Below are 14,423 nucleotides of genomic sequence, written 5' to 3'. Positions count from 1 at the left end.
AGACTCCAAGATTGCACTGCAGGGGGCGCAATTTTGACCACTTGTTGGGAAACTAAGATCCTGCATGCCTTAGCAGTGCGGCCAAAAAAAAGAAAATAAGTGCTGAGGAGGATGTGGGAAACTGGAACTCACACACTGCTGTTGGGGGGAATATAAAGTGATACAGTCACTGTGGAAAACAGTCTGGCAGTTCCTCAAAAGGTTAAACATAGTTACCATGTGACCTAGCATTTCCACACCTAGGTTTACACCCAAGAGAATTCAGGACATATGTTCACACAAAAACTTTTACACAAAAGATCTCAGCAGCATTACTCACAATAGCCAAAAAAAAAAAAAAAAAAGAAATAAAAAAACATCCATCAATTGGTGGTTAAAAAAAAAAATGTGGCCTACCCATACAATGGTATATTGTTTGGCCGTAAAAAGGAATGAGCTGCAACTTGGATGAGTCTAAAAGCATGCTGAGAGAAATAAGTCAGGCACCATAGGCCACAGATTGTGTGATTCCATTTCTATGAAATGTCCAGAATAGATAAATCCATAGAGACAGGAAGTAGTAGTTGCCAGAGGTTGAAGACAGAGGATGGGCAGTGACTTCTAATGGATGTGAGGGTTTTTTGGGGTGATGAAAATGTTCTGGAATTAGACATAGGGGGTGGTTGCATAACCCTGTGAATATACTAAAAGCCACTATGTTGCACTATTTAAAAGGGCGAATTTATGGTCTAAATAATTAGCTCAATTAAAAATAGTGATTCAGGCACAAGGAACAATTGGAATGAAGGCATTGAAACCAGACACAGGCTGGAAACAATTATCCATGGTACAAGGGAAGCAGCCTGCAGGACAGCAGTGCTACCCAAAGAGCCTGGACTCTTCCGCAAAGTGATGGGGACGCCCGAAGAGTGTGCGGCAGGGACCCAGCCTGCAGCCCCCTATCCCGGAAGCTCTTGGCGCTAACTCTCCTCTTCCATGTGCTCGCTCGGGCAGCTGCTGCTTCTTCCTGGTCCCTTGTGCATGGCTCAGCCCCTGCCTCTCACAGCACACTTGCCAACACCAGGCTGGGGCGTTTCCCTTCCCACAAGTACAGGCGTCCTCTCTGTGCACATTCTTCTGGGGCCCATCCAGAAAGGAGCCGCTCAGGGCAGAGCACTATCAGCTCCCATCTCTCTTCATGATTTACTGAGGGTCCCCAGGGGCAACGGAGCTTCTAATTTGGCATGGGAAAAAAAAAAATACAGATCTATCAAGCCAGAAGAAGGCATAGAGGAACCTCAAATGAAAGAAGTCATTCTGAAAAGATGACACCCAGTCTGATTCCAAATCCATCCATGACAGTCTGGAAAAAAACAAAACTAGGGAGACAGTAAAAAGAACAGTGGTTGCCACAGGTTGGGATAGGAGTGATGAGAGGTGGAACATAGGATTTTTAGAGCATGAGAAACTATTCTTTGTGATATTCTTAAGAGTGGTTGCAAGTCATCATGTATTGTTGAAACCCATAGAATGTACAACAGAGTGGAACCCTAATGTAAACTGTGGACTTGGCTTAATAATAATGTATCAACATTAACTCATCAGGTGTAACAAATGTAGCCCACGAATGTCAGATGTTAATTCTAGTGGAAACATCGGTCAAAGGGCATATGAGAACTCTGTCCTTTCTGCTCATTTTTCTGTAAACCTCAGACTGTCGTAATAAATAAAATCTATTAATTTTTAAGAGCAAACACACACAGAGCCAGAACTGAACAGTCATCAGGATTATTTTCTTGCTGGTCTGGAGAGAACTTCTTACATTGTTGCAGCTAGAGTGACTGACTTTGCAATGAGAAAGGTCCCCACTAGACCACTTCCTCACCAGAGCCCCTGACAGGGACTTCATTCCCCTCCCTGTGTCTTCAGTTTCCTCATTTGTTCAACAGGGACCATGATGACACCTTTGGAGGTGGTTGGATGTCTGAAGGGATGTTACTCAGAATGCACTTACTTGCTTATCAGCACACCAGGGGCCTCCATCCCCATCACGACATATCTTTCTCACCTTCACTGGGCATCTCAAAGGCTCTACCTTGCATCACCTTCCTTGCACTGTGGGCAGTGAAGGACCAGCACCCCACAATAGTTCATCCACTCTTAGGCTGGTCCAGGACTCATCCAACCCCCATCCATCCCCAGAGGAACCCCCTGGGTGCCCCCACCTAGCACCTAGCAATTTTCATAAGATTTTCTTCCTCTCTCCTTTGGAGACAAGATAAGACAGACATTGTAATTCTGGAGGAGGAAGCTGAGAAAATGAACTTTGGAGCTCAATGTCCTGGGTTCAAATCCCAGCTCAGACAGTTACCCTCGCAGGCCTGGTGGCTCTCACTCAGAGCTACAGCCACACATGCTGGCCCCCAAGAGAAGGGAAGCCAGACCTGCTGAGACATACTGTTTGTCCCGGGCCATCCTGTGCACCTGCCAGAACCCAGAGGCTGTAGGGAGGTGGTAAGAATGCTAACCCGTGGCCCCGCCACCCCCTATCCAGTCCCCAGACCCTGGACCTTGCAGGTGGGAGAAGAGGCAACAGGAGCTATCAGTAAAGGCCGAGTGTGTTTTGCCTGTGTCTGGCGACCAACCATGTGTTCCCTGGGAGGGGCCTGCTCTCTGCTCTCTGAAACTCACAGGGTTCTGGGCCACGTGGGGACAAAAGGTGAGTGGCTGAGCTCCTATCAGGCACCAGACGCTCTGCAGGTTTATTTCTTAAACTCAACGAGGAAACAAAACCTTAGTGCTTCAAAAGGCCCATGCGAAACAGCACGGGGTCATTTGCTACTGGCCTTGCTGTTCTAGCTTCCGGGTGGTGCTGCCAGAGGGAGGGACGGGGGGCAGTCTGGGTGGCCAGCCCCACCGATGGGTGTCTGGGATGAGCCACCGACGAAGCTGATGGGAAGGTCCGGGCTGTCCTGGCGGGGTGGTCTCGGGATGTCACCAATCAAGGGTCCAAGTTGTCACTAGCAAGGTCAGGGGAACAGTCAATAGGCAGGAACCCTGGGGGCATCTCAGAGGCCACCCCTGACCTGGCAGCTCCCCCAAAGCCACTGCTGCCATTCCCCTGGGTCCTGCCAGCAGCCATGGCAGGTGGGGTCCCCAAGAGGCCTCCTCCAGGGTAAGCATCTGAGCAGTGGGCCAAGCAGCCTCCCAGGGCCATCTTCAGGTCCCCTCCAGCAGGAGCTCCATGGTGACAACCGGGCAGGAGCAACATCCAAGTGGTCACAGTCAGTTCCAGAAGTTTCTGGGGCATCAGGAAAGGCAGGCAAGACAAGGGAGAGCCACCAGGGACAGGAAGTGCAAAAGGCAATTGGCCCAGCTGGGCAGAAAATCCCTGCTGACCTGGAGGGCCCTGGGCCGAGGCCCCCCCCAGGTTGTCCAGACAGACTATCCCTAGCTCCTCATTCAGCAAGGAAGGCAGAGGGGCTGCCTGGAGCTCCCACAGGGCTACAATGTCCTGGAATCCAGCAGCCTAGGGAGGGCTGGGCTGGGTGGGGTTTGTTAATAAGGCACAGCTGAGAGGGAGGTGGAGCGGCCCCACTCTGGGTTTACCACCCTCTGCGGGAGGACCCGAAGAGGCCCCCAGAACAGCTGTGGGCCCCCGCACAGACTGCAGCTCCCAGAAACGTCTGTTCTACTTTTGGCAGGAAGTGAGCAGGGGAGGAGAGATGGAGGAAGAGGGGAGGGCAGTCAGGGACAGTGGGGAGGCCCAGAAGCAGGGAGCACAGACAGACACACAGACACGAGAGTGGAAGACAGGCAGGGGCAGCCAGCTGGTGGAGAGGAGGAGGATGAAGGCGGGAAACAAGGGCTCCTCCTGTGATCCGGCTTCTCTGCCCTAGGACAGGGCAGGGCTGTCTGTCTGGCTCCAGCCCACCCTGCTCGCTGGGCCTGGTGCAGTCTTGGGCCAACAGAGGAGTGTCAGAGGGCGAAGGCGCCTGAGCAGATGCGGGTGTAGACACCCTGATCCAGAGGCAGGTAGTGGCCCTGCTTCAGGTCCAGGAAGAAGAGCCGGTCCGAGGTCTGGCGTGGGTCGAAGCCCTCGTGCTGCAACCGGGTCTTCTGAATTTTGAAGGTGCCTGTGGGGACGGGGGCGGAAGTAGGGGTGGGGGTGGGGTGGGAACTTGGCAGGGGGCTGCCAGGAACCCCACCCTGCCCCAGCTAACTACTCTCTCCGGCACCTCCAGGCCTCTGAATAGGCTGTCCCCTCTGCCAGAAGCATTCTTCCCCATTTTGCCCTCCTGATTCCCCCTTGGCCTTTGGATCTCAGCTTCATGCTCCCTCCGCCAGGGAGGCCTCCCTGACCACCCCCCGCATGACCCGAAACTCCACGTATACTCCCTGCCTGTCACATGTACACCCCACACAAGACCAAGAAGGTGAAAGGGCTGGGTCGGTCACACAGGAGGTCAGGGGTCAGCAACTTATAGGCCCATGATCCACCCACGGACCAAATTCAACCCCCTATCTGAGGAAGCCACCCCCAGACACATACACACTACTTACTGCTATTTCTGCCCTACAGCTGAGGAGATGAATCATTGCTGCAGAGGTTGTGGCCCGCAAAACTGAAAATATTTACTATCTGGGCCTTAAAGAAAAAGTTTGCACTCCCTGCAGTAGACAATTAAAGAGGGGTTTTGTGAAAGATCTGGGTTTGTAGAAAATCGAGGGAGAATCCCTGTGTGCTCAAGAATTAGGAAGGTTGGGTGTTTTTTTTTTTTCTTTTTAATGAAACTTCAGGGACTTCCCTGGTATTTGGGACTCTGCACTTTCACTGCAGGGGATACTGGTTTGATCCTAAAATCCCGCAAGTTATGCTGCTTGGCCATTAAAATAAAAAGGAAAGAAACTTGAAAAGTACAAACCTCAAGATTAAAAAAGCAGAGGCAGAGGTGATGATGGTGGTGTTCACCTTTGTATCAAAATTAAAGCTTCTTTTCAATAATGGGCACCACGGACAAAGTTAACAGATTCCAAAATAGAGGAGATTTAAAATGTCTGAAATTGCTAAGGAATTAACATCTACACTATTAGGAGGAACTCCCGTAAATCACAAGGAAAGAATGAGACAATACTAGATACGAGCAGGTGATTTATAGAATAGGAAACCTCAAAGGTGTGAGATGATTCGCTCAAATTCCCTAGTCCTCAGAAAAATGCCGAAAATGAAGAGATGCAGCAAACATTGCAGGATGGCCAGTGGGGTAGGAGTGAGGAACGGAAAGAAGGAAGCACGCAAATACGACAAGGGGAGAGCTTAGCTCATAGTGCCAGCTGGCCGTGGACAGCAGGTTAGACCAGGCGCAGGGGCTGAACCAGAACGGGTAAGTAAATGGTTGAGAAACTGACAAATGGGCGGACGGAGAGGCAGGGGGCCGCACCTGTAGTGTCCACTTGGGGCAGGAGGCGCAGGAAGATGGGCCGGGCATAGGGCGCCAGCACCTTCTGCAGTTCCTCGTAGAGTGCGTTGGGGCTCAGCTGGCCGTGGGGGTCTGCGATGGCTGCCATGCCTGCTTTGCCCTCTACTCCTAGAGAGAGAGATCTGGCTGAGACCACCACCCTGGCCCCACCATGAGACCAGATCCATCCTGCAGTGGCAGCCCCCGGCCTCTGACCTTCAGCCCTATCCACTTGGGATAATGCTCGCTGAAGCAGTGAACCCTTTATTGAGCTCCTGCTGCTCTCCCTGCAACCTTGAGCCACAGCTGATCTCATGAGCCCCTTTCCTGGACGAGGAAACTGAAGCGCAACATCAGGCATGAGGAATAATTCCAGATCCAGGCCACCACCCTGTTGAGCGGTTGTCCATGCTGTGCACTGCTTTAGGTCTTGCCTACCAGGGCACTTGTACCTCCAAGTTCCTCCTGGCTGGGCTCCTCTGGGGCTGCCCCCAGGACCCTGGGACCACCCCCAGAGCCCCAGCTTGCCTGGCACAGCCACTCCATACACAGCCACATCTGTCTGGCCCAGCAGGCGACTTAGCACGCCTTCCACCTCAGTGGTGGAGACGTTCTCCCCACGCCAGCGGAAGGTGTCCCCGCTGCGGTCCCGGAAGTACATGTAGCCCAGCTCATCCATCACCAGCACGTCACCTGGCAGAGGGGAGAGCAGGAGGTGAGACGGTGGCCCGCCACCCCCACAGCCGGCCCCCGGGATCTGCACACCTGACAGGTAGGCGCTGTCACCCTTGCGGAAGACGCTGTGGGCGATCTTCTTGCTCGTGGCGCTCTCACTGATGTAGCCGTCGAAGCGTCGCAGCGGGTCCTGCTGGTTGATCTGACCCACGAGAAGGCCGGGCTCCCCTGGGGAGGAGGCAGCACTCAGGCTGTGCTGGGCGGGCAGGAGGTGGGGCCCCCAGCTCCCCCGGGGGCACTGGACAGGACCCTGCTCACCGGTCTGGCACGGGATGCAGAGGCCCTGGGCATCCCGCAGTAGTTCCATGGTGTCCTCGTTGACCTTCACCAGCCTGATGGGGTACACGTGGGGCAGGATGCGGCTGTTGAAGCCACAGGAACCGACCTGGGATGGAGCCAACCCAGTCAGTGAGGAGCCCTAGAGTGACATGGTGTGGCCTCCCTCGACCCCCACCCCCAACACCTTGCCTCTCCTGCCTCAGGGCCTAGAATTAGCACTAACTCTGTGATCTTTGATGATCTGAATGAAGGGGTTAAGAAGTGCAGGCTCCCACCAGGAATCATGCCCCCTCTCTCCCCGTTCCCAGCCTCCCTTCCAGTCACGTGAGGAGACCTGCCAGTCGGCCACCACTTCTTGGTCCTTAAAACCCTCCAGGCTGGCAGGAAGTGGATGCCCAGAGTGACTCTGAAGCCATGAAGGGACCCTGGCAGAGCTTCTGCCCAGTGCATGGCACACTGCCTGGCTCAGTTCTAGGAGCAGAAATGCCCATCTAGTGGGTTTGCACTGCTGCATGTGGTTGCGCATGTTTGTTCCAGCAGCAACCTCTGCTGGTTTGACAAGAGTGTACTCTAGGGCTGCATATTCAACTCATGTGCATGGTGGGGACCAGGCCTTGTCGTCCAATGCTGGGGACCCAGCAGCAAGAGACAGAAAAGAATGCCTGCCTCCGGGGCGCTTGCTTTATTATTCTTCTCCTTTTCTGTCCCTGACATTGGGTGGGAAACGCTTGATAAGGGAGAAGGAGGGTCCTGCAAGGATATAGCAGAGATAATACTTGCTAATCATAAACGTCTGCATGTTTTCAGAGAGCTTTCTGCAGGGGAAAAGGGTGCTATGCTGAGTTCGGGATGTTCCATGATCAGAACAAACCTAAGTTGTTAATCCCATTTACTGATGAGGAAACAGAGACCCAAGAAGCCCTCTGAGTGACTTGCCTAGTAGATCAGCACCCCATTCCTGGCCCTGCGTCCCCCAGAGCCCTGCTCTCCCTTGCCACCTCTATTGCTACAAATTGAGGCTCTGAAAGGCTGAGGCACAGAGCCATGCTGTGAATCAGAACTCAGGGGTGACAGTCAGGTGACTGAGCAAGCTGTCAGGAAGGCTGCCCAGCACCCTGGCCGAGATGCCCGCCACAAACCAGGCTGTTCTATGGGAACCCAGGCCGGCGAGGCAGAGGGAGCTGTGCTCCTTGAAGCCCTAGCCCTGCCCGGCCACCCCACCCGCGCCCACCTTCCCGTCCATGTTGGCGATGCTGCAGTTGCACTCGGTGGCCCCGTAGAACTCGCCGATCTGGCGGACGCCGAAGCGCTCCGTGAACTCCTCCCAGATGGACGGCCGCAGCCCGTTGCCCACTGCCAGGCGCACACGATGCCGTCCTTCCGCCTCGCGCACCGGCTGCTTCAGCAGGTAGCGGCAGATCTCCCCGATGTATTGGACCACCTGGGGGTGGGGTGGGAAGTGAGTAGTGGGCGCCTGGGCTGGGGCAGAGAGGAGCCCACTGGGGGCAGAGGCTGCCGCGGGCTGGAGGTCCCCCAGACCCAACAACCTCCTTCCTCCCATCTGGGCGCTAGGAGCAAAATGGCCTTAAAGATTATGACAGCAGGAGAACAGTCCAGACCATGTATGCCTATGCACTCGCTCAGAGCCCGGCCTGAGCTCAGGCTGCCCGCCCACAGCCCTGACCTAGGGGTGGGACAACTGTCAGGTCACGTTCTTTGTGGCTTCCCTGAAGTCACAGCACAGACCTAGCCCCAGTGGCTCAGGGAGTCACCTACTGACCACCCCTCTCCGCTGGCTCCTTCCCTCTCTTTCCTGTGGCTCCACCCTCTGGGGTCGTCTCCCAGATACCTCAGTTGCCCTTGAGTCCTCATCTTCAGGTGGGCTTCTGAATGTACCCTCCCCACTTTACAGATGCTCACAGACAGTAAGTGCCCACCAAGGCTGATAAGGTAGTAAAATCTGATTGGAATCTGACATCCTGGCTCCAGAGTCTCAATGAAACAGTTACATGTTCAGAATGAACCACCATGGCAACCATAGCTTTAAAGTACTCACACCAAAACGCATTATAAAATTTGACCTGTGATCAACTCCGTCTGGCCCTGCCTTCCTCACTACCTTGTCTCCCTCCAACTCCTGTGCTCACTCCTGTGCTCTTGTCACATGGGTCTCCTCCTCAGAGCCTTTGAACATACCGTGCCCTTTGCCTAGAACACTCTTCCCTCTGACGCACTGAGAGTCAGGTCTCAGTTCAAATGCCACCATGGCTGAGCAGGACTTGGTGCGGATCTGATGAATACAAGCCTGTCGAACACAGAGTTCATCTGTTTAATCTTCCCAACACTCCCTATCGAAGGTGAAGGCACCAAGACCCAGAGAGGAGATACAGTTGGGGGAAGATCACCAGGAGGCAAGCCTGGGCAAGGCAAGATCAGAGACCCCTGATGGTTTCTCTCCCTCTGCCCTCAGGCTCCTTCACCTGTCTTGGTGGCCCAGCCCACCCCATTTCCAGGGCAGAGCAAGTCATACAGCCTGGCCAATCAGTCCAGTCCATCCTCAGACACTGATTGGTTCAAGGATAAGCATGTGACCACAGCTCAGCCAATGAGCATCATCATCCCTGAGACTTTTCATGGACTGGTGGGAACACAGGCTCTTTGTCAACTGGAGCTGCAACCCTCTTGGGGAAGCAAGGGTGGGGAGGAAGCCACCCACTAATGCCGGGAGCCTGAGAGGCATTCCACTCGTGACAAAGGTCATGAGGAAGGAGGCTCGGCATACGCAAAGGCGGGTTCGAGCCTCAGGAGTCCCCCTGGATATTCTCGAGCATCTACCCCCCAAAAAACCAGAGTCTGCCTACTTTATTGCTTTGTGCTCTCACCTCTGACTTTACTGGGGGCTGTCCCCCACCACCATCTCACTCTCTGTCAAAGAGTTAACTTACAGCTCCAATTAATAAAGTACCTGGGCAATTAGGAGTGTTTAAATCCAAACCCCTCAGATAGCTCTCTAACTCGCCTGACAAGTTTACCCGGATTCCTACAGCTATGCATATGATTGTTTACAGTCTCCCAGCCTCGAGAGGCATGGGAAGCTTAAGATATTCAAATAGCTTAGAGCCTCTCAGAGAGTTAGAAACTGTCAGAATAAAACTAGTAAAAGATTTCATTGATGAGCCAATGCTTGTTGCCAAGTTTCCACATCCCCTGAATTGTATCCTTGAATGTGTATTAATTTAGTTGGTATGTAGAAAAAATAAGTAGTGGCCTTGGTGTTACTAACTTTAGACCCTGAAGGTAATAAATTCTTTCCTTTGTTGTGAACCCATTACACATCCGCCCTATAGGAATGCAATTTTATCTAACACCTTCGGAAGATGGCGCCAAACCTTAAAATAATTACTTTTAGAGAAAATAAGTCTTTGTCAAGAGTCATAAAATGTTAATAGGCCTTCTGGCCAGAAGATGATGTAACTCACCTAAACCATTTGTATACGATAAATTTGCAGGAAAGAAACCCTGGTTTTTGATAAGGATCAAAGACTGCTGACTTTGCATCCCCTATTATCCTCTATGTGTAACTTAGGGTATAAAAACCCCTGTTGAAAATAAAGCTACGGGCCTTGCTCACCAAAGCTTGGTCTCCCCGTGTCATTTTTCTCCTTAACTTCCAGCTGAGTCTCCATCTGGAGCGCGGAGGTCCTCTGCGACCATTTATTTGCCTAGGCTTCTAAGACCCACTTGAGAAGGTGTCTAAGGTGGGGCACCTTCCGCTATTCGAGAGGGCGCCTGCGGCCTCCGTGGTCAGAGCTAACCTGGTGTCACTGGTTATATTGATTTTCCATGTAAACCAAGCTACTCAGCCTCTTTTCTCCACTGAATTTTCCTACTGAGCTATCCTCATTCTATTACTCTTTATATCTTTGATAAATATTTAAATAAATAGGTCGCCGAAACCGTCTCTCCTTCGAATACCCTGGATCAGCCGGGGCTGGACCCCGGCACACTAAGGAAAGAAGAGATCAAGAGGAAGAGAAAAACAAGAGGCACCCCCACCCCCATCAAGGTGAGCCTGAAGCTGTCCACTATTTGGCTTCCTCAGTTCCATAAGTTGATATATGCCTTTCCTCAAGAAAGCTAGGGTTTAGGTTAGGGCTGGGGTTAGGGTTTTGGTTTTACCTGTCAGCTGACAAAGTCCTGCCTAAGAACAGAGCTGCCCTCCAGACCATCACGAGTAGTCCCAGGCAGCTTTCCACTGTCCTCTTCAGAAATTAGGCTGGGGAAGGCATAACGCAACCACAACTGAGGCAGCTGAAGGTTACAATGACATGCCCGTGGCTCTGAGGCCAGCTCTACATACTGAGAGTCAAACAGCTGATCTTTACTCTGGCCTGGACCTTTGGACAGAACCCAGGGCTAAAGGGAAAACAACTCAGGTCAGCTCAGAGAGGGAGACACCAGGGGCCCCATGCTGTGACCTCCAGCCTGCAGGGCAGCATCTGAGCAGAAGCTAGGAGTGAATTGTCAACCTGGGACCCCCATGCTACAACTCCAAATGTGCACACCCAAATGGACAGGGAGGCACAGGAACCGTATACCCATGGATGGATGATGGGTTGACTTGTCTATTGCCTGCCCACCTGCTTTATGCAGCCAAGAAAGCAGATTACAGCCTGCTGCCTCTGATGAGGACAGCTGGCCAGTTGATCTGGGCCAGCACCCACTGCTGCAAAAAACAAACAAACAAAAAAACCAACAGCCATGCAGTTTCTCCCACCCAACAGCCATGAGATGGGATTTCTGAACCCAGCAGCATTTCTTAAGTCCTGGTGGCATCCCTGGTGGCTCAGACGGTAAAGAATCCGCCTGCAGTGCGGGAGACCTGGGTTCGATCCCTGGGTAGGAAAGATCCTGGAGAAGGGAATGACTACCCATTCCAGTATTCTTGCCTGGAGAATTCCATGGACAGAGGAGCCTGGCGGGCTACAGTCCATGGGGTCACAGAGAGTTGGACACAACTGAGTGACTTTCACTTGAGGATTCCGCCGTATCTAATCCTTATAGAGCCCCTCAATGCATTCTCTTGGTCACAGAAATAACTCTTCAAGGAAACAGAACAGCAGCTTTTCAGGGGCCTGGAGACAGTGAACAAAGCCCGATGCAACATATGGGTGTCAAGGACAAAGAGAGGGACCACCAGACACTGCAGGCCTCCCAGTAGGAGGCCATGACACCACCCACAGGGAACCCCAGACAAAAAAGTGGACGCTGAATCAATCAAATATCTAAAGCAGTGGTTTTGAACCATGGCCATGAACTTGACAATGTCTGGACACATTTTTAATTATCTCAGGTGGGAGGTGGGGTCCTGGCAGCATCCAGTGATTTTAGGCCAGAAATGCTGTTAAATATCCTACTGTGCACAGGATGGCCCCCACCACAGAGAACGAGGCAGCGCCACGTGTCCCCAGCGCTGTAGTTGAGAAATGCTGAGCTTCCACTATGGAGAACAGTACCAACAGTCCTTAAAAAACTAAACACCCAGCAATCCCACTTCCAGGCATGTATCTGGACCAAACTCTAATCTGAAAAGATACATGCATCTCAGTGTTCACATGGAAGCAACCTAAATGTCCACTGACAGATGAACGGATAAAGAGGATGTGGTACGTATACACAATGGAATATACACACTACTCAGCCATAACAAAAGAACGAAATGATACCATTTGCAGCACCGTGGATGGACCTAGAGAGTACCATATAAAATGAAGTCAGGCAGAGAAAGACAAATACCATATATCACTTACATGTGGTATCTAAAAAACCGATACAAATGAACTTATTTGCAAAACAGAAACAACTCACAGACATAAAAAACTAATAGTTATGAAAGGGGGTCGGGGGTGGGAAGGGATACATTAGGATTTTGGGATTAGCAGATACACACGACTATATATAAAATAAACAACAGGGCATATTGTGTGGCACAGGGAACTGTACTCAATACCTTGTAATAACTGATAATGGAAAAGAATCGGGAAAAAATAGACATAACTGAATCACTTTGCTGCACACCTGAAACCAAGACAACATGGTCAATTAACTACACTTCAATTTTTAAAAATAGATTTAAAAAAAAAATTGCTGGGCTTAACCCTACTCCCAAGGCACAGGAAATACCAGAGTGACAGGAGTATGTCAAGGGACCTCGCAGCAATCCCCAGGCTGGGAACACACCACAGGGCAAACTCCCTTTCTTCAATAAATAAAGTATAAAGGGAGGGAGGGAGGAAAGGGAGAAAGAACGAGAGAGAGACAAGGAATCTTACAAGAAACCTCAACTAGTTGCCCTGTGTGGGTCTTATCTAATTTAAATTTTTAAAAAATATATAGAAACAAGAAAAAAAAAAAAAACCCATATTTTTGACATGGTAAGACACTGGGGATCAGTGTCCAGGTTCCTGATGGTTGAGAAATCCTGTCGCTTTGGGGACAGGATTTGACGTTGAGAAATCCTTTGGGGCTGTGATAATGATGCTGCAGTTATGTGTTTGTGGGGTTTTTCTCCTTCTTGTTTTTCCTCTTTTATCGTGGTAAAATACACACAACATAAAATTCACCACCTTAGCATTTTCTTTTTCCATCTTGGTCATTTTTTTGTGTGTGCATGCTCAGTCCCTCAGTCGTGTTCGACTCTTAACAACCCTATGGACTGTAGCCCGCCAGGCTCCTCTGTTCTTGGGATTTCCCAGGCAAGAATACTGGAGTGGATTGCCATTTCCTTCTCCAGGGGATCTTCCCAATCCAAGGATCGAGTCTGTGTCCCGACTGGCAGGCAGATTCTTTACCACTGTGCCACCTGGGTAGCCATTTTAAAGGGGTATTAAACACATTTACATTATCGAGCAGCCATCACCACCTCCCATCCCAGAACTCTTTTCATCTTGTAAATCTAAAACTGTATCCCCATTAAATGCTAATTCCCCATTCTTCCCTCCTCCCAGCCCCTGGCAACCACCACCCTATTTTCTGTTTATGATTCTAGCTACTGTGAGTACCTAATGTAAGTGAAATCAGGTGGTATTTGTCTTTTTTTGATGGGCATATTTCATTTAGCATAATATCTGCAACTGTAGCCTGTGTCAGAGTCTCCTTCCTTTTCGAGGCTGAATAATATTCCATTGTAGGGATGGACCCATTTTGCTTATCCATTCATCTGTGGATGGACACTTGGGTTGCTTTCATGTTTTATCTATTGTGAATACTCTGCTATGAACATGGATGGACAAATATCTCTTTGAGACCCTGCTTTCAGATCTTTTGTTTTAAAGATAGCCCTCACCAGACACAAAAGCCCACACAGAGGTCCCATTTACAAGAAATGTCCAGAACAGGCCAGCCCATAGAGACAGAAAGATTCCTGGTTGCCATGGGGCTGGGAGGGGGGAATGGGGAGTGGCTGCCAATGGGGACAGGATTTCCTTCTGAGGTGATGGAAAGTTTTTGGAACTGCATAGAGGGGCTAGTTGTACAACACTATAAATGGACTAAATACCACTAAAGTGTCCACTTCAAAATGGCTAATCTTATGTAAATTTTACCTCAATTAGAAAAAAAAACCCATCATCTTTCGGCGGTTTCACTGAGGTATCTCTGCAGGAAACGGGCTGCTGTCTGGAGCTGCTTCACAACAAGACTGGAGGAGGGACATGGGTGGGCAGGCGAAGGGGGCAGGACAGGGCATCTCATCTCTTCTGGAGCTGAGCGATGGGTGCCTGGGAAGCCCCTAAACGTTTCTGTCCACGTTTGTATTTGCAACTCTCAATAATTGAGTTAATCAAATGGACTGTTTAATGTGTCAAGATTCAGATTAGGAATTTTTCCCAAGACCCCCCCATCTCCAAGTAGAACATAAAATCCTCAGAAGCAGAGCAGGGCACCGCCCTCACCCTGAGGGGTCCCCCAGGA

At 50.9% G+C, this 14,423-nt stretch overlaps 1 protein-coding gene across 1 annotated transcript in view; it reads right to left on the bottom strand.

Moving 5' to 3' along the window:
* Positions 1–1,751: 1,751 nt before the first annotated feature.
* Positions 1,752–14,423, bottom strand: part of SLC27A1 (solute carrier family 27 member 1) — a 42,131-nt gene continuing 29,459 nt past the window's right edge. Inside the window, exons 8-13 of the mRNA XM_006057903.3 lie at positions 7,684–7,893; positions 6,432–6,558; positions 6,204–6,341; positions 5,967–6,131; positions 5,421–5,567; positions 1,752–4,115 (exon numbers count right to left, since the gene is read on the bottom strand). Coding sequence (XP_006057965.1) covers positions 3,958–4,115; positions 5,421–5,567; positions 5,967–6,131; positions 6,204–6,341; positions 6,432–6,558; positions 7,684–7,893 — 945 coding nt within the window. The 3' untranslated portion in view covers positions 1,752–3,957. The remainder of the gene's footprint in view (positions 4,116–5,420; positions 5,568–5,966; positions 6,132–6,203; positions 6,342–6,431; positions 6,559–7,683; positions 7,894–14,423) is intronic.

Source organism: Bubalus bubalis, chromosome 9 (genome assembly GCF_019923935.1).
Source record: "Bubalus bubalis isolate 160015118507 breed Murrah chromosome 9, NDDB_SH_1, whole genome shotgun sequence".
Classification (NCBI taxonomy): Eukaryota; Metazoa; Chordata; class Mammalia; order Artiodactyla; family Bovidae; genus Bubalus; species Bubalus bubalis.
Note: the sequence above shows the minus strand (reverse complement) of the source record. Positions and strands in the feature narration are given on the sequence as shown.